Source organism: Lichenostomus cassidix, chromosome 5 (assembly GCF_008360975.1).
Source record: "Lichenostomus cassidix isolate B80296 chromosome 5, HeHo_3.0, whole genome shotgun sequence".
Taxonomy (NCBI): domain Eukaryota; kingdom Metazoa; phylum Chordata; class Aves; order Passeriformes; family Meliphagidae; genus Lichenostomus; species Lichenostomus cassidix.
The window spans coordinates 39061242-39083143 of NC_139486.1; the positions used below are offsets into that span (position 1 = coordinate 39061242).

At 44.3% G+C, this 21902-nt stretch overlaps 2 protein-coding genes across 27 annotated transcripts in view; both read left to right on the forward strand.

Moving 5' to 3' along the window:
- Positions 1-13419, forward strand: part of NR1H3 (nuclear receptor subfamily 1 group H member 3) — a 29931-nt gene extending 16512 nt beyond the window's left edge. For all 6 annotated transcript variants that reach the window (XM_085062532.1, XM_085062531.1, XM_085062533.1 and 3 more), the window contains 8 exons: positions 1562-1805; positions 3858-4124; positions 7349-7557; positions 7798-7977; positions 8409-8508; positions 10025-10138; positions 10962-11056; positions 11462-13419. In XM_085062532.1, coding sequence (XP_084918658.1) covers positions 1688-1805; positions 3858-4124; positions 7349-7557; positions 7798-7977; positions 8409-8508; positions 10025-10138; positions 10962-11056; positions 11462-11608 — 1230 coding nt within the window. In that variant the 5' untranslated portion in view covers positions 1562-1687 and the 3' untranslated portion in view covers positions 11609-13419. The remainder of the gene's footprint in view (positions 1-1561; positions 1806-3857; positions 4125-7348; positions 7558-7797; positions 7978-8408; positions 8509-10024; positions 10139-10961; positions 11057-11461) is intronic.
- A 2394-nt stretch (positions 13420-15813) lies between these two features.
- The window catches only part of MADD (MAP kinase activating death domain), a 70457-nt gene continuing 64368 nt past the window's right edge, over positions 15814-21902 (forward strand). For 18 of the 21 annotated variants that reach the window (XM_085062538.1, XM_085062550.1, XM_085062541.1 and 15 more), the window contains exon 1: positions 15814-15909. The gene's annotated coding sequence lies outside the window, so the exon portion shown is untranslated. Of the gene's footprint in view, positions 15910-16018; positions 16161-21902 lie in introns of those variants that run through there. The other 3 variants (XM_085062554.1, XM_085062556.1, XM_085062536.1) reach the window with 2 other exon arrangements.

Sequence of the window (21902 nt, forward strand, 5' to 3'; positions counted from 1 at the left end):
TTAAAGACATTGGTTACGGTAGCCACGTTGTTCTTTTGGGGACCATGAGTTTATTTGAATTGGTTCCAAATCACATCAGTTAGGTTGTAGTCTCCCTAGTCTCTTTCTGTCTGTAGCTTTGTGTTTCATATTTGCTATCACTGCTTTTATCCTAGATAGTCTGTTTCTCCAGGTCCCTCGGGGAAGGGAGCTCTGAATTCCTGATGCAGTCTGAGGCTGTGTTTACAAAGGTCACATGAATTAATGTGCCCTGTGGGTTTTAACACCTGCATCCACAGTGTAATTGGAGATGACAGGAGCTCAGCAGGCCGGACAGTGTGACTTGCTTTTATACTTAAGAACTGTTTGAGTACTGGGTAGCATTGCTTTTGTCTTTGCTCTTGAAGTTCTAAGAAAAGTTGCATGGTCTGGTCCAAATATGCAGGGGGAAAGAAGGGAGCTGGGACAGTGGTTCTCTGCCTCTTCATGGTCAGCACTACAGTGTGTGAGGCATGCCCCTGCTTGCCTGATGCTCTTGTGTCTGGGCTGCTTCAGAGCTGTCACCTCTTGTCTTTCAGGGACTGATAGGCTTCCAGTCCTGAACTCAATCATTCAGACTGGTACAGGCCTTTCACGTAGCTGCTTTTTAAATCAGTTAATTTCTTTAGCTTGCATTGGTAAATCATAAGTTGAGTTAAGATCAACGTATGTTCAATCAGATTAGGGGTGTTTACATTGGCAATTTGCATCAGTTTCACTGAATCTGTGTGATCAAACAAGCAGGGTCCATGAGTAGTGTCCTTTTCTGTGCAGTTGGGGCTTTTTGGAAAAAGTGGCTGGATTTGCTTTCCAGTTTCAGGCTCTGTAGTGGAGTCAGGGCTGTATAATGAAGATGCTTTTCAGTATGGTTTCTAGGTTCCAAAAAAGGGTGTCCTCAGAAGGTTGGTGGTTAATCTATTTCCTGAGAATGGCATCATGGCCATTTCTTATAGGTAGGATGCTGGCTTTCAGTTTCTTGCTGTAGGTGAGGAGAGGATTGTCATCCTTATCTTTGATGCATCATCAACCTTTGTCACAGTCTTTGGCTACTGATAGTAAGAGGGAAATTCAATGTTTTTTAGTCTGCTAAATAATTGTATCAAAAATCTCTTTTCCAATTCTCAATATGCTGTGCAATACATGCACCAAAATTCAGGGGAAGCTGGCAGCACTGAGTTGTTTGTTACTGGAAGCTTTAATAAAGGCCACTGGTGATAATGCCAGAAATTTCCCTCTTACACACTTGGAGAGATCAGGGATGAAGTGCACTGGTAGTGTTAGCATTAATGAAGACTTGTCCTTCCTTGATAAATCCGTTGGCAATGAAAGAATAGTTTTGCACTTGGATATGCTAGTCTTGTACCTTTTAACACAGTTTGTTAAAATACTGTATTTCAAGAGTATAAACATTGATAAAACAAAGCTAATTATGGAAATGAAATCTTGAAGCTTGCTTGTGAAACAGCTTGTCATAGATTTTGGAAGTTAATAGTGTCAGTAGTTGAACTCTTGCCTCTTTTGCATCTGTTTGTTTTTTCCACAGGTACTTCCTTACTTTCAGTAGCAGAGAAAAACTAAGGACCTTGAAGATAGATGCCTGTGGTCCCTTGCTTGGCAGAAACAATGCTGCAGCGATGAGACTATAGCGAGCCCTTCCTGTGTGGCCTCCATGGGTCCCACTCAACTCAGCACACAGGATCATGGGAAGAGGGTGGCAAGTGTATTTGAGATGGAGGAGGAAGGGCTTCCGCTCTTCCCTGGCTCAGAGAACCCCCCTGAGCATGCAGGTATGCAAAAATTCTTACTAAATCTATACAAGATAAAGGCTGTCCATTCTTTCAGGAAAAAAAGCCACAAAATGTGGAAAACATTTAATAAATAGGGTATCTACCAAGGAAGGAGGACCCTAATGAGAGCTAAGGTTCAGAGGTGGCATTCATACTTGAAATATCTTACATCATTTCTGTGTTATCTTTGACTACAGAAAATGATAATAATCATCTATATAAATAAAATGCTTCAGGTTCAGAGATGGAAAATAATTTGCACAGATCAAAGAGTAAGCCTATCTATGTCTCAATAAAGCAGTCAAAGAATAGGTAATAAGATGTTTATGTAAAGTCTTAAAGACAGCTGAGAAATCCGAAAGATAGACAGATTTATCTGTGGAAGTTATTGGATTACTCTGTTGTTTCTCAGAAGCATATAAACATCTCTTGAGGCTTCAGCAAAGTTGTTATACCAGTTAGTCTGCCATTACATGTGTTTATACTAAGTAATCTGAAATAACTGTAGGCATTGCATAACTTTCACTTGGTAATATATTGTGTAAAGAGCAATGTAGTTCATCAAGAGAGGAGAATATCAGAGATTTAACCTTTCTGATGACATTTTCTTGCTGTTCAGTGTGCAATGAGAAGTGCAGGCCAAAATGAATGACCTCCAGGCCTCTGTAAAGTCAGTGTGATTGAAAGTCAACATCAAGATACTTAGGACTGAAAACTAACTTGTAGTGAGGAACACCAGTAATAATTTCTGAGACTGACCTGAAACTGGTTACCATTTCAGGAACATGAACAGAATAGTAAGTGTAAACAAGAGTAAGGATAGAAGTATTAGAACAGTAAGTACAAAAATGAGACATGCAACTGTAACCCTGATGCTGATCAAGAAATTCATAGCCTTGTCCTTCAAACTAAGAATTAACTTCAGTGTATAGGCTTTCCAGGCATATCTAAACATCATCTGGAGACTTTTAAAGATTACAACCAGCATGTCTTGATAACAGCTGCAGTAGAAGAATCTATAGTATCTGACATACAGAAAAATACCTGCACTAGGAGCTGTGTAGAATGTCAGATGTCAACATAGCTAGAATTAAATAGGGAGAAAATGCATATATAATATTGGCAAGCATTTGACTGGAATGCTTAAGGTATGTTGGAGCAGACCAAAGATGTTTCCAGAATGCAGAGCCACTGGTATGATTAAGATCTGCCAGAATGATGTAGAAAGAATTGGGAGCTGCTGCATAAGACCATCTGAAATGTGAAGCAGTAGTGAAGGCTCCATGTTTCAGATGGAAGAGGCTTTAGTAAATGGGCTATCACTCTATGAGAGTGTTTCAGTTTTAGGAGTGGGGAGTTCTCCTCTTGAAGAGGAAATGATGGCTTCAGGGTTCCAAAGACTTACAGAGCTTGTGAAGTGTACTGCTTGTCTGTTTATTGCCCCTAACTCCACAAACTTCTGTCTTGAAAGTTTTCCCAAGTGTTCCAGTTACAGGATTTGCCTGCTCAGTCTGGTTGTTGTAGGGTCACAGTTTCAGTACTGGTTTTCTGTCACTATTGAATTGAGGAGACATTTTTCCTTATTCTTGTGCATGAGTATGGCAGAGAATAGAAGAGAACTGGAGGTGAGTTCTTCAGAAATTTACTTTCTGCACCATCTTGGATTTCAGCTCAACTTTTTTATAGGTCCTTTCTCACATTGGTAACTTAACTGTAACTGGAAAATGCAGAATAATACTTGCCCTGATTGTGTTCTGGCTCTTTCACTCTGTTTTAGAGGGGAACAGGTGTGAAGCTGTATGTACTTACATAGTTGAGGGAAAACCTCGTAGATTACACCACCAAGTTTGTTGCAGAAGACTTGCTTGCCCAGAAGGGGTGTGTGTGGAAAGGGTGTGTGTATCTTTTCATCCATGTGCTTGGGAGATAGTGGGTTTGAGTGAGGATGTTGGTTTTTGTCAGGAATGGGGTGGTCAGCTGCAAACATTTCACTTCCTTCATGTCTTTGTGTTTTCTATTGTTTCTTTTCCTCACTACTGTTCATTTTGGTAGAAAATCCCCCCTTGAAGCGGAAGAAGGGCCCAGCCCCTAAGATGCTGGGAAACGAAGTGTGCAGCGTGTGTGGGGACAAGGCCTCTGGCTTCCACTACAACGTGCTGAGCTGCGAAGGCTGCAAGGGCTTCTTCCGCCGCAGCGTCATCAAGGGCGCGCAGTACGTGTGCAAGAACGGCGGCAAGTGCGAGATGGACATGTACATGCGCCGCAAGTGCCAGGAGTGCCGGCTGCGCAAGTGCCAGGAGGCCGGCATGCGGGAGCAGTGTGAGTGCAGCCACGGGGCACTGGGGTACTGGGGGGTTGGGATGGGGCAGGAGGGCTGTGGGGATGGTGGCTGTAAGGCAGGAGGCAGTGTGAGTGCTTGAGGAGAGGGGGATATAGAAGCCGTGCAGGCTGTATGTTGGAATGTGCGTGGGAAGTCACTGAGAGCTGAGCAAGGATCAAGTGGGGAGGTGAGGCTGTTAGTGGAACACCACTGGTGTGCTGAAAGCCCCAGACCTGCTTTATTTCCTGTAAGAACTCACGGAATATGCCAGCAGAGGAAAGACTCACGTGTTCTTTAGGATGCTGTCAAGTGTGTCAGTAAACTCAGGCTTGTGATCAGGACTGTAAGATAGGTCATCATGCTCCTTGAACAGCAGGCACTTTTCTTTGCTCCCTACTGTGAGCTTGCAACAGAGGTCAACAGCCACACCACAGTGCTGCAGCTGTGTTTGTGCATGAGCTGATCTCACTGCTCCCTTTAGTGAACTCTGCCATTTTTATCACATAATGCTGCTGTTTCTAAACATTCACCAGTATTTCTGTTCGGATATCAGGAACAGCCCTCCTTGGCTGAGGCATCCCGGTTTCATCCCTTTGCTCATCAAGACTGACTAAATGGATGCCCAATTAATGTTAGATCTGTGTGAAGTCTTCTTTCCTGACATCCAGCAGCCAGAACAGCTAGGAACAGCGGGTATTTTAGAAACATCCTGTAACATAATTCTGCAAAAATTAAGTCCCAGTGAGCTAGGAGACGTGCTGTTCAGTTTTTCAGCATGAAACGCAGCACATCAGTATCTTTGTCTCCCTGGTTTGTATCAGCATTACATATGCTGCCTTTACCCCAACACCCAGTTCCTGAGAGTTACAAAACCAATGTATTTGAAAAGCAATGTAGTAAGACTACTTGTTCACTTTATATCTACCTGCAACACAAGAGAAGCAGAGAGCCTCAGTATGTTTCTGCATTTAGTCATTGTTTTATATTGAAGACAGCTCAGGGAAATTAGGTCAAAAGGAGTCTTGGTGTTATTATCAAGGACTTGGCAATTCTTGTCAACACTATAATCCCCACTGCAAATTTGCCTTGTTAATTTTGACAGAAACTGAGGTCTTTTTCCTCCAGCTGTTTCACTTGGAAGGTCGTTCCAGAACTTCCCCCCTAGTAATTGCTGGAAACATTCTTCTAATTCCCAGACTGAAGTTATTCATGGCCAGTTTATTGTTCTTAAGCCAGTGTGAACCATGAGGTTAAATAATTCCTTCCTGGCAAACCAAGTAAGTTAGATTGCTTTGAATTTAGCATGGTGTAGGAGCTTACACATAGGCAGTTTTCAAGATTCATTAGTAGCCAAGTAGCCCGTTACCAGATGTAAATTTTTCTGTGCGTCTGAGTCCCAAGATGAGGGACTGTAACCTCTTGGATCAATTACTTCCCTCCTTATACTAACATGGTAGGAAGCATTCTCTAATCTTACAGATCCCCCTTATTTTAGTAATAGTATTAAATGCCTTCACTGTTAGAATTGTAAATTTTGTGCATGGTGCATGTACCTGTGCATGCATCCTCCCTGTTGGAAGTCAGGGATAAAGGCTACTCTCAGCTTGACTGTGGTATATTCTTTGTCTGTCCTTCCAATCCCGAGGATGCTGTCTTACAGTAGCTCTCCAGTTCTTGTCTTTGTTTAACATGATTCTTTTAAGAAGTGCAATTATATACTTGTTCAGTTTTAGGGCCTGCTTTTCTGTGTAGCAGCTATAGAATCATCAAACTTGGAAGAGATCTTTCAAAATCATGAAGTCCAAGTGTCCACCCAGCAGTACCACTGTAACCCTTAAACCATTAAACCCTATCAGCCAGCACAGATCCAGATACCTCTTAAACACCGCCAAGGATGATGACTCCATCACCTCTGTGAGCAGCTTGTTCCAATACATGGCCTAACAATGATTTTTTTTTTTTTTAATACGTAATCTGAATTTCCCCTGTCTCAGTTTAAGGCCATTTCTTCTTGTCTTCTCACTGTGGGCATGGCAGAAGAGACTGAAACCTGCCTCATTACAACCTCCTCTGTTTTCTATGTTATCTGTGCATAAAAAAAAATGGCCAGACAGTCTTTCGGGACTTTTAAAATCTTTTTTTTAAAGTCAAACTTTGTTTATTCATCTTTGTTCCTGAAGATACAGAGGTGCTTTTATTCCCCAATTTTCTGCTTCCCTTCCCTCCAGTGTGTCAATCACTCCCCACAGCCTGGTGTTGGCAGCAGCCTTGCTGAGGGTGTGCTCAGTCCCACTGTCAATACCACCAACAAAGGTGTTGAACAGCATCAGACCCAATACTGACACCCAGGGAATGCCACTGGTCACTGGTCTCCACCTGGACATTGAGCTCTTGACCCCAACTCTTTGACTGTGACCATCCAACCAATCCTTTATCCTCCAAGTGAAATATCTGTCAAATCCATGCTATTCCAATTTAGAGACAAGGATGCATTGCTCATGAGCTTGGAGGAGGTGATCCTTGAATATTAACCAGCTTTCTTGGGCCCCTTTTCCCACCAGCACTTTATCTGATAGTACTCTACCAAGCAGATCCCTGAAGAGGCCAGAGTCCGCTCTCTTGAAGTCCTGGCCAGTGAACTTCCTGTGCTCCAAGGATCTTGAAATTCACCATTTCATGGTCACTGCAGCCCAGGCTGCCCTTGAGCTTAACCTTCCCCACCCGGTCCTCCCTTATTATTATCCTTTCAAACTCCGTCGAAGACTGACTCTGATCTTTGAAGAGGGTGAAATGACACAAGCTGTTAAATTAACAATATTGAAAAAGGACATAGCAGCTGGGTAGTATAAAATACAGTGAACGCACTATGGCATATGAAGGGACCACCTGTTGAAATCTGTTGTAACATGACATTTTAGGGAACTGCTCTGTGGGGAAAGTCACTGTTGTTTTTCTGAGATCAGCAGGGCATCATGAAGGAAACTTCTGCCTTTTGTGAACACTTTACATGACAGTATGATTAGAAGAAAGGCAATGGAAGAACTTAAAGTGGGGAATAGAGTGAGACACAAATAAGTATCACTGTCTGCTGTGTTGTGTACACTCTGCTGTGCCCAGTACAGGCAGCTGTGATCTCTGCCTCTCCATCCATAGCACATTACCCTGTGTTTGGTGTGGTTTCCATCGTGTTCCTGTGATTGATCACGGGCTATTCCTGCTTTAGATGTTCTGTCTGAAGAGCAGATCCGACTGAAGAAACTGAAGAAGCAGGAAGACGATCAGGCTCGGACAGTTGTGGTTCGTCCAAACCCTCCAAATCCGCCAAGCCCTTCCCACAAGCTGACGCCGGAACAGCTGAGCATGATAAAAAAGCTTGTGGCTGCTCAGCAGCAGTGCAACCAGCGCTCCTTCACAGACAGGCTCAAAGTGACGGTAAAGTCTCCACCAGTGTACCCAGAATAAGAAAAAGTGAAGTTTGGGCAGTTATGTTTTAGGTAGAATATTTGGGAAAACAGTTACTTTAGACATTGCGTCTGTGTGCTAAAGCTCTGTAAAGAATAGCAAAGGATGATGTTCTGAAGTTGTCATTTTCTTTCCTTGTTCACTTAATCTTCTCTTTTTGCCCTGGCTCCATCTTTCACAAATACATGCTGTCTGTTCCTATTCCCACAGCCATGGCCCCAGATTCCTGATCCAAATAACCGTGAAGCAAGGCAGCAGCGTTTTGCTCACTTCACAGAACTTGCAATTATCTCTGTGCAAGAGATCGTGGACTTTGCCAAGCAATTACCTGGCTTCCTGGAGCTCACCAGGGAAGATCAGATTGCTTTACTGAAGACATCTACCATAGAGGTAAGGGTTTGACTCCACCACAGTACATAGTAGCAGAGATGAAAGAATTTGGAGTTACCCACCTTGAGAACTAGTTCCATCCCTTTTTTGAGGATGGTAGACTGAAGGACCTCAGCAATGGGACCATTACTGCAGTACCAGGTTATGTTGGCAAAATGCCTGGTTCTGTACTGCAGTGCCTGGTTATACAGGAAGAGAATGAGGCAACTGCCTTGGTAGTGGTAAGCAGGAATTTCCCGTTTCCCAGAAGCAGACACCACAAAGGATGGCATCAGACTTTATCTTGGAATTTTTAAGCACTGAGAGAAACTGGAGTGGTTTTGTTTGGTTTTTTTTTTTTTTTTTTCAAAGATGCTTCAACAGTCAGCAAATTTTTGATGTTGTAACATTTTTCCTGCTTTCAAATCAAGTTTATCTGTTTCTGTCTTCAGGTGATGTTGTTGGAGACATCTCGGCGCTACAATCCAGAGATTGAGAGCATCACCTTTCTTAAGGACCTGAGCTATAATCGGGATGACTTCGCCAAAGCAGGTGGTGCATTAGACAGGTGTTTCTTCCTCCCCAGTCTCTTGTGTTCTTACATGTTTTCCTTTTTAATGTGGGTGGCTGGAAATAGTCTGTGGGGTCAGGTGAGAGGTTTAGAACAGCACCAAATTAATAGCTCAACAAACCGATTTCTTTTTGCTTTTAACATATGGTACTAGCTCAGTTCATGCCTTTTTCTAGGTGTCTATTTTCTTGGCAAAGTCTGGGCTCTTAAAGCATGAAAATATTGCTGCAAGTGTCCACCTAGGACTAGCAGTTGGTGTGAACTTCTTTGCTGGTATAGATGTGATATGGTGGTAGAGCTGTATTAGATCATACCAATTCAAACCACAGTCTTCTCTCTTTTGCAAGTGTATCACTTGCTAATCCAGATGGATGCTTGGAGTGATGACATTACTTTGATTACATCTCAGTTGATACAAAGTCTGTACTGTGCACTGAGGGTCCCGCAGATTGCTTTAGACATTTTATCATCCTACTATATGGTAGTTGGTGGTGTTGTGATTTCTGAAGTCTTGTTTTTCTGGGTGCTATGCGTGTCTGTAATTTCAGATGAAGTAACAAGAAGTGTGTATTTTCAGCATTTCTAAAAACAAGACTTTAGCTGTCCTTTGGCTTATAAAAAAAAAATTCCTTGAGTACCTATTTAACTATTTATACTTGAGATGGCTTTTATATAACTTTTCTTTTTGATGCTTTTCCTGGTAGCCTTTTCTTCAGGTTATTAGAAAGGCAAAAAGCAGGCAGCCAGAAAGATTCCCTCCATTTTGTTCCTCCTTTTCTGATGCAGTTGTAATGTAGGAAGTTAGAAACTTGGATGTTTTGGAGGAAAGGTCTGAAGTTTTTGGCTTGATTACATAGTACAAAGAGCCCTGATCTGACAGTGGTCTCTGTTATGGCTGTAAGTATCAGTGCATTTCTGTCTGAGTGCATTTGTCAAATGAGGTGATTGGAAGCCTGAGTCAGGCTCTGCCTCGGGCCTCCCAGTTCTTTGAGCTGAAGGAAATGGCATAGTTCAGAGTTCTTGGAACTATATATTTTCAGCTCAGACAGACTTGAGATGAATCTGGAGCATGGGATTAAAGCTTTTTTTGAAAGCATGAAGGCTACTGCGTGTGAAGGAGGTGATGGTGTAAGAGTGGAAAGTAAAGATGTGCTTGTGGCCTTCTGATGTTTTGATGGACTTACCTGATAGCTGATATTATGTTCCTTTAGCTGTTGCCCAGTAATATGCTGTGGGGCATTTAAGGCTTTAGGAAAACCCAGAAATAGTGTCATTTTACAGTTGGAACCTGACTCCTCAGCCACTGTTGTTGGTGCTCACCAGTAGTGGATGTAAAGGGAGGATTCACTGGAGCATAAGGGCTTTTCCCTCCCTGTCTGTCCTCCCCACTCCCTGGTGTATTGGAGTGGATTTCTGTCAGCCTTTTCCATGAAGGGGGGGGGAAGAGAGAGGAGACAATTGTTACTGCCTCACCTTGTTCTCTTCTGTTTGTTGCAGGTCTGCAGTTTGAGTTCATTAACCCCATCTTTGAGTTCTCAAAGGGAATGAATGAGCTACAGCTTAATGACGCTGAATATGCACTTTTAATTGCCATCAACATTTTCTCTGCAGGTAAAAAGCCAGGAAGATCTGAAGAGCTGCAGCAATGAGTCAGAGGGCAAAGAAAGTACAGTGAAGGAACGTTACAAGCAGAAAAGGAGTAAGAGGGTGTATACAGTCTAGTGATAAAGGGCGCATATTATTAATTATATTCTGAATTATCTAGTGCAACTTCCAAAGGCAATCGAACTCCCCACTGCTGGAAAAGTGTGTAGAAAAGTCAGCAAATATTTATCTTCCTCATTTAGAAATGGCTATTTTATTGCCCCCTTAATGTGTTGGCACCTCTGGTGTGATGCAGGTCCCACGGCATGAGTGACATCTAGTGGGCAAGCAAACATACTCTGGACAAGAAGCAGTATCACTCTGGGCCAGGACTGGGCTTTGCCAAGAAGCCACCTCTACTTTTCTGTGTTGTGACCTGATTAATTGACTGGGTTTTTTGTTCCCATTTTCTAGCTGGCTCAGCTACTGGAGAGACTTTCCCATTTGCTCTCAAATAGGCAGCTTCTCATTTTCTCTGGGACAGGAATGTGAGACCAAATAGCACTATGTAAGTGTGTTTGGTCTCTCTTAACCTCCCACCTCTATAGGAGTTGGATCAGACTCCCCATGTGGAGTAGACATCACTGAGAAAGAACAGTTACAGGCAACTGACACAGCTGCCACAGTGTCATGGATATATCTCCCAGCTGTGCTGGGTGAATGCAAGATGAGGTTTTGGGAAGAGACCATAGGAGGAAGTGGGGTTAGACAGAGATGTTAAATCCAGCGAAGCTGCCTGTAGCAATCTGCTTACATCTAATCTGCTTACTTCTAACCTGCTTCTTGGCAGACCGACCGAATGTGCAGGACCAGTCCCTGGTGGAGAGGCTGCAGCACACCTATGTGGAAGCGCTTCATTCTTACATTTGCATCAACAGACCAAATGTAAGTGCCTGACCAGAACATCTCCAGTGATGATGTGAGCGGATTTTGTGTTTATGCAGGCCGAGTTCCTGCAGTACTGTCTGTAACAGGTCTCTTGCTGCCTGTACTGCTTGTCCCTTCTCTGCTCTTGTCCCTTCTGTGGCTCTTTGATAGCAGCTGTAAACACAGGATTTGTGAGCTGTCACAATCTGCTGTCCTGTATCATATTCCATAGTTTAGCCAGCATGGAAAGTCCTGGGACATGATGTACTACTTGTGTTCTTTCACACTGCATCCTCCTGGAGAATGCTCGGTTTAGGGGAAGGAAGGATTATGGTTACAGTATATCATCAGTTGTGGTAATTTATTTTTTTTTAAACGAAGTTTTAGGTGAATTTACTAACAGCTGCCTGTTTGGCCCTGCAGGACCGCTTGATGTTTCCACGGATGTTAATGAAGCTGGTCAGTCTTCGGACACTGAGCAGTGTCCACTCTGAACAGGTGTTTGCCCTCCGGCTGCAGGACAAGAAACTGCCGCCTCTGCTCTCAGAAATCTGGGATGTGCATGAGTGACTGCATGCTCCCAGGGCGCTGACATGCTGACATAATGCCATCTCCCAGCCTTTGCTAATGAGAAGCCAGCCTCCCCTCTCCAAAGCACTGACCCCTGGGCTGGGCATGCAGGGAGTGATGAGCCTGGGGTTTCAGTGTTGTCATGAGACTATGCAGGAGGCAGCTGGGGTAGATCAGACGGAGAGGTTGATTTCGATGTAGTGCCCGTACCCCAAAGGAATAACGTGAAACATTCGAAAACGGTAGAAATGAAGACCTTTCCCCCTGCCCCACAGCTCCTTTTTCTTCAGAGTCTTTCTTTTCTCTGAGCAGATGCTGAGGGTTTGCCCATTGATCCTCTTCTCGCTGATTATGAAAATGAATTTGCAGGAACTTGCCAAAAGCTCTCTGTTGAGAGTAACCCAGCTCAAAAGGCTTTTGCAGGGTCCCCAGTGTACCTGGATCTGAGGAGCTCAGGGAAGTCAGTGTGGATGTTCTAGGGGTTTCACTGGGCTTCCTATAAATAAAATCTCTTGAATGTGCTGCCCTTTACAATGATTCCAAGAGAAGTAGCTTTTATTTCTTTGTTATGAGACTTCATCTCTAGAGCTGCCCTTTGTTCTGGCCCTCCTTCGGAAAAAGGATTCCTGTAATGTGTAGTGCCCTTTGTCTAACAAGGAGGTCCTCTGGATAGGGAACATTTGTGTACCAGAAAGATGTCAGGCATAAAGCAGTGGATTTTTTTTTAATGTAATGCATTACAGTTTTATCTCCTGGTGGTTCTCAGACAGCTCAATTTACCTTTGATTTGCTAACAGCTGGACAACTTTAGTTCAAAACAAACCAGGGCATAGATTTTATCTTTAGGGATGGAATAGGAGAAAGACAGGTTGGTAGGACTGGTACCTAGGCAAGGTAGGTGTGGTGGAAGGATCTCAAAAACTTCCAAGAATCTGGAGCATGTGGTATGTGTTCCAAGGTGGGTGTGAAGATGTATTGACCAAGGAGAGAAGACACACTGTATTTAGTGAAATATGTGGGCATTGCATAGGGTGTGGGCTGTACAACTCTCAGATCATGGGCTGCAGGAATATTGGGTGTAATCAGATCCACTTGCATCGTCTTCCTTTTGCCAAAGTCTTTCCAAGGTACTTGCTCAAGGTTTTAGTGATGATCATGGGATATGGAGGTCCCTCCTGTGTGAGGAGTGCCAACTGCTTCAGAAGGACACTTGGGTCTTGTATCCTTTCTTCACTTGGGCATTGTGAGATCCACACTGGATTTATGGCCCGAGTTTTAAGTATCCACATCCATAAGTATTCTAGGATTTACAGCAATATTTTGTCTGACGGAAGAGAAATATACTGTTATAAAACACGTTCCTTATCTTCCAAGAAAAAACATCTTACGGCTGATCTCAGAGGTGTAACCTTAAGTATCCTGGTAGCTTGGTCTCATGAGTCTTCTCTGTCATAGGGGTCTATGTTTGCTTGCCCGGTGAGTATCCCAAGAGCATAGGTTCACATGGCTCGTTTTTTTTTTTTTTTTTTTTTGTTTGTCTGTTTTTTGGTTTGTTTGTTGTTTTTTTTGGCTGTTTATCTGAGCGCTATGCCCGTGGTGAGGGTATCGTGTCCATTTTGCACTTGAGGTTGGTCCCCTGCCACTGGCCTTCACTCTGCACCTTTGTAAAGCACTTGTAACAATCTGTAAAATAATCTGTTGTTTTTTATAACTCATTGCAATTGCAAAAATTCTTGTTTAAATCTGTATTTTTAACTAATCTGTTTGAAAAATGTTAATGTTTATATAAAAGAATAAAGCCTAATACAGGATTTTGACATTCTCTGATGTGCTGTCATGAGACTGGAAGAGGGTGGAATAAGTTCTTGCTGTAACAAACTCAAAGCTGGTAAGAAAGTGAGTGTATGTGTTGGGGAGAAACAAGAACTGGTGAGAAAGAAATAGCAGTGCAACCCCAGGCAATTTCTTTTGGTCTTAGTATGAGATTTGTAGCTGGGTACGCACCTTGCTGTGTGCCAGAGCTGGCAAATTGGTGAAGTGGATTAAGTGCGCATGACAAAGACCATGCATTATGCATATACACCTCACCTCGATCGGTACAGCTACATTCACAATGTAACCCTTTTATTCCATGTGCTCTACTCAGTTTTATGCATATTGTGGCTCACCAGAATTGAAAGGGGAGTCCAGTGAGCCTCTGACTGTCAAGTGGATTTCAGTACCAGTACCTGACACCTGCTCATTTCTGATGTATTTATAGGAGAAACACCAGGAATAGCTGAACGTGTGTATTACCTCAATGGGGGAAAGCAGAGCTGTCCAGAATTAGGTTCTTCCTAAATGCTTGATGATCTACTTCCAGAATGGGAAAGTGATGGTTAATTTAGCAAGGCAACACACCACAGGCTATTCTGCTGAAGCCTCTGTGTTACTCTGGAGCATAAAATTTAAATTGGAATCTACTAAACTAGAGGGAGAATGAATAGGGTTATGGGAGACTGCAGTGGGGTATGAGATGGGGAGTAATGAGCAGATCTCAAGAGCTCATCAATGCTGGGTAGATTAGAGGGTGGCTAGGCCCTGCTTTTGAGGGATTTGCTAAATAATGAGGCTGTCAAGAGCTGCAGCTTAATTTCTAGCTTTATATTCTTCATTTTGAGCTGCATTTTCTTTATTTTGAAGAGAAAAACTGCATGTAATTTTGAGGGATTTTCATGGTACCACCTGTAACGTTGTGGATGGCAGTGGTGAAAACATTCTTCAAACATTCCCCTCTTCCTCCTTCTCTCTCTTTACATGTGGAGCATGATGCCATACGGTCTGGAATATCGTTTTGATGGGCTGGGGTTACCTGTCCCAGCTGTGTATCCTCCCAGTTTCCCATGCACCCCCCAATTTCCTCACCAGCATGGCAGCATGAAAAGCAGAAAAGGCCTTGGCTTTGTGTAAGCCCTGCTCAGCAGTAACAAAAACATCTCTATATTATCATCACTGTGTTCAGCACAAATCCAGAACACAGCCCTGTACCAGCCACTGTGAAGAAAATTAACTCCACCGGCCCAAACCAGCACCCTCTGCTTTATGCATCCCTTTTCATTATCCTCTAGTCAAATACAAGCTCCTTGTTTACATCTTCATGTTCTCACTTTTCTGAAAATGCAAATCAGTACAGAATTATTTTTGGTCTTACAGAAGCTTCCCAGGTTAGCCCATGGAGCTCAAGTAAGCAGGTATGAGGGATGAGCCTTTCTTGAGATTGGTGACCCTTTTGTACTTTTACATTTGCAAAATGCTGTCTAGGCCTGAGACTCAGTCCTGCTGCTCTAAGTCTTTATACCTGATCTATTGCAAATTCATTTTACTGATCTTACCACTGCTGAAATCTTGGGGTGCTTGAGTTACAGTCTTGGGAGGTGTTAGTGGCTGGCTGTGCCCTTATCCAACAGCTGTATTTGCTTGTGATCCCTTCAGATCAATGGGGACCGAGAAAAAGTGAGTGTATTTCTGAAATACAGAACTACAGTGGGCAGAGTATAGATGAGGAATACCAAATAGTGTTTCACCATTTTGCACCCCATATATAAAAAACTGTGGGTTATTTGTGGTGCTCGTGGTTGTGTTTTGGGGTTATTTGGATAATTTTGGTTTTGTAAATAAATGGATTTGCTTGCATAGTGTACTGATTTTTAGGAGATTGGAAGGAATTATAAAAAGCTGCATCTCAAGCTTTTAATAACCAAATTCGCTTATAATCTTACGAAGCCAGTAGCGAATCAGCAAGTAGGTAGCTGAACACAGGGTGAAAGTACACGGCACTCTGTCTACTCAATGCAAGGCAGCTTGTCCTTGTCTGTGCGGAGCCAGGCTTAGCTGCGAGGCTTCACCTGCTGCTTGCCACGACGAGACCTGAAGGCACCAACTCGACGCTTCACGTGGATGAAGAGTTCCCGGTTCCCTTGACGCAGCCTGGTCTGGAGAGCTCTTTCCCTCCCTGCCCCTCACATCCCTCCCCGCCCCTCACATCCCTCCCCGCCCCTCACATCCCTCCCCGCCCCTCACATCCCTCCCCGCCCCTCACATCCCTCCCCGCCCCTCACATCCCGCCTCCTTCACGCCAGCTGCCGCTGCCCGGTTGCAGCGCCCCCCAGCGGGCGGCTGGCGAGGCGGCTCCCCCCGCGCTGGCCACCAGTGGTTCGCTCCGCCCGCCCTCGCTGCCCCCCTGCGGGCGGCGGTGGCGCGCGCCGCTGCTGGCGCTCGATGCGGAACTGGGCGGGCGGCGCAGAGCGGCGGCGGCGGCGCAGGTGAGCGGGGCGGCCCGGCCGGGCGGGGCCCGGGGCCGGTGCCGGGGCCGCCGGCGGAGGGGTGCGCGCACATGTCAGAAGCGGAGCCTGTCCCGTCGCCCCTACGCGCGGGTCGGGCCGGGGAGCTCGGAGCGCGGCCGGCGGCGCTGCCTGCGGTGACCCGCACCCGGACAGCTGGCGGCGGGGCCCCCCGCCCGCCCCGAGCGCTGCCGCAGCCGCCCGGCCGGGCGAGGTGGTGATGCTCGGGAGCGGTGAGCCGTTCCGCAAGGTCGCGGCCGGCGGCGGGCAGAGACCGTGGGCCGCCGCTGCGGGGAGCGGGGCCGGCCGGGCTCGGCTCCATCCTCCCGGGGCGCCGGTGGCGGGCGGGGCCGCGCTGTCCCGCTGTGGCCGCGGGGCTCAGCCGGCCGCTGTCGGAGCGGTCACGGCGCGGCAGCGGCAGCAGCCCCTGCGGGGTCGCTTGCGGGTTTCCAGCCGGGACTGGCCGGTCTTGGGAATGGCGGCCGGGGAGGGGGCTCGGCCGGCGGCGGGGCTGTGGGCACGGGGCTGGCATGCCACTCGCCGTCCCGGGCCTCCCGGCGGCTTTTCCGCGCTCCCGGCCGGGAGGAAGCGGGCGGGATAGTGAGGGAAGGGAGAAGGGCGCAGGGCGGACAGATCCCCTTGGAAAGGGTGAGGTGTGCAGCCTTGTATAGGGGTTGCTGCAGTAATGTGACTGGAAAGGTGCTTTTACTCCTTGGCTTGTAAACAGCAGGTCCTGTTACTCCCCAAGACAATAGAATAGGAAATCCACTTTATAATGGGCAATTTCTTACGAAGTCGACTGTAAATCAAAAGCATTTTCCCCTCAGAAATGGGTGTCACCACCTTGTTGTGTTGATTGCTTTTATTGTCAGGCGGAGGAGGAGAAGAAAGCTTGGTCTGTGTCACTGTTTGTGTGGAGTCACGATAAAGAAGTGTTTTGAGAAATGATAAGCCTTGAAGGAAGCTGATTTGTTTCCTGTCTATCTTCTCTCCCTTTTCCCCCTGAACTCCCCCATATACCACATTATTTTCAGGCATATGTAATAACATACATTGTAAATTTGCAGCCCCATGGAGATGGGGTAGAACAGTGATCTGGCAATGTGTTGTGCTATCCCTAGATAAGCCAGCCATTTTCTCTACATCCAGTGCAACCCTGGGTCAGTATTTCTGTTGGTGTGCTCTCAAGTGTCCTTGCTGTGCTCCTTGCACCATTGCTTATCTGCAAAAAAGATGCTACTTGTAGACACAGGCAAGGGGAGGGAAGATGTATTGTGGTGTCCTGAGGGTCACATAATCAAACCAAAGTCATCCAAATATAGGTTATTTGTGAAGTGTCTCTATTTTTGGACTTTATACTGCTTGAACCTAGGGAACTGTTTTGGATTGGGTACAAAAAGTACTTGCTGTTTTCAGCACTAATGAAAATCTGCAATCCTGACACATCCGAGAGAGCACTTCACATCCAACATAGATAAAATGCAGTTTTTACAGGATCTAATCTGGCCATCCCCTCATAGCATGTTATGTAACACTGAACTGATAGATCATTCCAGCTATAAAATACTATTTTTGCCTTACTGTTACTGTTGTGTTGTAAGAAAATACACAGCTTTTGAACACGATTTAATAGACACTGGAATTAAATGCACACTCCTTAAGTATCTTATTGTGTGTTTAATAAAATGCAAAATCATTAGCAAGTCTCTAGAATGCTGGTTTGGAGAGTAATACAGCCTTGTCCTCACTGAAAGATCTTGTGCATGCCTGTCCAGTGGTGTTGCAGTTGTACTGCAAGTCTGGACTCTTGTGGTCTTACCGAATTAACAGGTTTCAAGCTGTAAGCTTCAGAGTCCTATTACATTGTTCTCCACGGTGTTACTTCTTTTCAAACAATTCTAATTTTACTGGGTGGATAAAAAAGACAAACGGTGTCCTCGCTGAAAGAATGTTGTCCATACAAAATGTATGACATGGCCTGGGCACAGTTCCAGGATGTGTGTTATGTACCAAAGCCATGAATGGTGATGGAACAAAGGCTGTGTGGAAATTGGCAAAAAAAAAAAAAAAAAAAAAAAAGTCTTCTAATTTAAAGTTTTCATGGAAAAACATAAATATACTAGAGGACAAACCTCTTCTTAGACCATGATACCCTTCTATTACTTTTGAAAGTAGACAGGGTGTGTGTGTAATGAATCACAGAATCACAGAATGTGCTGTGTTGGAAGGAGCCCACAAGGATCATTGAGTCCAACTCCTGGCCCTTCACAGGACCATCCCCAAGAGTCAAACCATGTGCCTGAGAGTATTGAGTCCAACTTCTGTTTGTTTCAGAAGGATTTTGGGATCAGAGGAGTAAAAGTTTCAAGGATTTTTAACACTAATCCTTGCCCACCTAGCCAAAGTAGCTTTTTAGGTATGTGAGTGTCAGGATTGACGGTTCAGTAGAAATGGCAGAGACATTAGTGCATCTCAGGCCTTACTAAAACACTTGTTCATATCATCTTCCTGAATGAAATTAGTGTTGGCTTTGATTTTATCTGCCTTGGGATGAGGGGCATAGAGGCTCATAATTTATAGCCTTTCCCCTCTCACCTCAAGCCATATCAAACATTCAGGTTCTGTATAGACAAGATACACTAGGCATACATCTATCAAGATGTTCAGTCTGGTCTATTTAATATCTTCTGTCATGAGCCAGTTGAAAAAACAAATACTTATGAAAACGTTGAGTATTATATTAGGAAGTTACAAGTCCTGCTAAATTCTAAGATATTAAATTTCTTGTAAGTTTTTCATTTACAGGACTCCAGCTAATAGATTTTCTCTGATACTTCTTTCCGGATATATTTGTTAGGGAAATGGCTTTCTTTTTTGGGGAGAAAAATTGGTAGAGATTTAGTATGTGAGAGGGGATAACAAATGATATAAAATATGGTCTCTTCCCTATAATTTCACATTGTCATTTTTTAGCTAGCTGTGTAGTGCCATCATACTCACAAGATGGTAATTGATACTTTTTGTTAAAACTTAGTAGAGGTGAATGATTCATTTACTTTCCATTAGGAAGGAATCGGAGACAGGCAATGCATATGTTACAACCCAGATTAATTCCTGAAACGTCCTTTGGCCCTTTGTGCCTGCCTTTAAGATGTACTGCATTAAATTTCCAGGCAGTCAACGTAGTTATTCAATGCACTAGTAGAAAATACAGATACAGCTTCTGATTAGGGATTTGCAGCAATGTGGAAAGGATTTAGAAAAAAGAATGAAGGAGCTTGATATGCAAGATTAATATAATGTCCCCAGTTTAAACAGCTTTCATCTATCTCAAGGTATAAATTTTCAAGAAGTAAAAGCATTGTTAGTGACCTAATAAGACACAAAGTGAAGTAAAAATGAGCATCATGAAGCATCAATTAGAAAAGAATGTATTTTAGTGGGATAATCTAATAATTTGTGGAATAATTGTGATATTTCTTTTGAAGACAGAATGCTTTGCTGCTTTTCCTTCTCTACCTTGAGACTTATGAAAAACTTACATCAACCTACTGTTCACTCTGTAACTGAACCTTTATAATTCAAGTGGTCTTTGCTCTGTTGTCTGAGCTAGAGAATAATATCAGCACAATTAGATTCTCTGTGACTGGATCTCTTTAATCCTCTCATGTCAAAACCACATGCAAATTACTGTTGATTAATGACAAACATGCTCCTGATTTGTGTCTTGAAATTAGAAAAACCAAGCACACTCAAGAACTGAGCCATGTACTGCCAGGAGCTCTGAGATATCTTTATACTGGGGAACTCCCAGCTGGGGAGGCTGTGCCTGTTGGTGCCCAGAAACCACTGAATTATGAGAGGTTGTGTTCTGTTTAGATCACTGCTACTGGCAGGACCCTTGCAGGGTTTTAAAAGTAAGAAGTGCTGCTTGCATATGCCTAAATTACCTAAGATGAGGCAGTTCTCATGCTGTGATCCCAGACCCTGCAGTTACATGAGACACTGTGGTGTTTCTGGGTCTCTGTGAGAAATAATGCATCAGTGTAGCAGCAGGGAACAAGGTTCTGTGGTTTTCTGTTCCTTCCACAGCGTTCACTATTTCAAAGCAGCAGCATCCCTCAAAACAGGGCTGGTCATCATGTTGCCTTTGATGTATCCAGTAATGTTTGTCAGATACCTCTTTTTTTTTTTGTTTGTAACTAATCTCTAAACAGTTGTAAGAATCAGGGAATTAACATTGATTTTTTTATATTGGAGACAGAGATACATTACTGTCAAATTTGGTATCTGATGACCTCAGGAACTGTGTGTTATCTTTTGAGCAGAGCAGCCTTCTTTTTTTTTTCATATCCTGTTACTTTATCACATCTGCAAGATCAGTGCCCTGGTTGGGTCCTGCTTCCCATTATAGCCGAACTGAATTTCCCAATGTCAGTGTAAAACTTTTGATCGCCTTCTTGCCCGTAGCTTTGACACCTGCTTCTCTGGATCTCTGCTTGCCTGGGTATCTTTACTTGCTCTGGAAAGGCCCTTGTGACAGGAGATGAGGAGCTGCCTCTTTCCATGTCATCAGCCAGCAGGAGGAGTGCTTTTTGTGACACAGATAATTAAGAATCAGAACCAGTATCCACCAAAATTTGCTGCACCCACAAACACTGAGCTGCTCTGCTGCCGTGTCTGTTTCCTCTTGATAGCAGTTAAACTGCTCTGCTGGCGTTACTAGCTGGGCATGCTTCTTCTGTCCTCCAGGCCACCTGATTTCTCCCTTGTCTCTTGTTAGCAGTCTTAAGACATACCCAGCAGGGTTATGTTTTCCCTCCTTCCTTTGCCATGGTGACTGCTGGTGTCTGGAAGGTCCTCTCAGAAACTCTTGTTTTGTCATTTGCTGGCTCCAACAGTTGCTTGAGGCGGTTCTTGTCCCTTCTTCACTCTGAGCTTGCTTCCCCCAATGTTTACGTGTGGGTGAGTCTGCCAAACGCACACTTCTCACACCCCAGAGAGATGTAGAGAGAAAATGAGCTTGTCTTTTTTATTTTCTTTCAGTTTTGACCAGCTCATACTATGATTTATCACCAAAACTAATAGTAGGATCGGTTTGAGAGTAGGAATTTCTGATCTCCCACAGTGTTGACAAAGAGAAGGGGAAGGTGGTAGAGGGAAGGAATAGCAAGCAGGTGGCACATGTGGGGAGACAGGCTCATTATTTCTAATAGGAGGCAAAACAGATGTGAGACTGTGAGTTCTGAGGTGCTAACAACAGCCAAATGACTGGATTATTTCAAGTACTTTATTTTCTGGTTCACATTATCCTGAATAATGTTTCAGTGTTTCCACACTGGTTGTGAGCATTCCCCCTCTTCTGTCTTACAAATGGCTGTAATTTATTGTAATTTATTGGTCCCATTTGTCTGTGGGACCCATTTCCAGGAAAGAGAGTTGAATGTGCCTGTATTTGGTGGTGTTGGTACTATGAGTGATGTCTCCTGGCCTAGAGCTGCTTACCGTGGCTGGGGGAGGCGCCGTGGCAAGGGAGAGCACTGAATAATTTAGCAGTTGCAGCTGCATCCAGCAGTTCTCTCAAATGTCACATGCTTTGTTGTTTTTGTGGTAGTTTTTTTATGGCTGTACATTTGCACTGTTTGGCATTTGGAAAAAACCTTATGGTGCCCACATTATGGGAACTATGGCCTACTGCTCAAATGGGAACTGGGCGGAGAGCTGGGACTGGAAGCATCTTGTTAATGTTGGGGTCTAGGCTGCACTCAGAAGCAGCACCAACATTTCTCAGCTCAAAGCTCAAGCCAAAAGCAGTTCTGCTTTGGAAAAGAATGTAATGCTGTAGTGGTTGCAGGAGGTGTGAGGCTAATTCAATTTGGGGGCATTGTATGGGTTTTGGTTTGCTCTTCCTTCCTTCCACCCCCACTCCTTGCAAAGTGTATGAGTGCAGATTTGAAGATTAGTGAAAAGCTGAT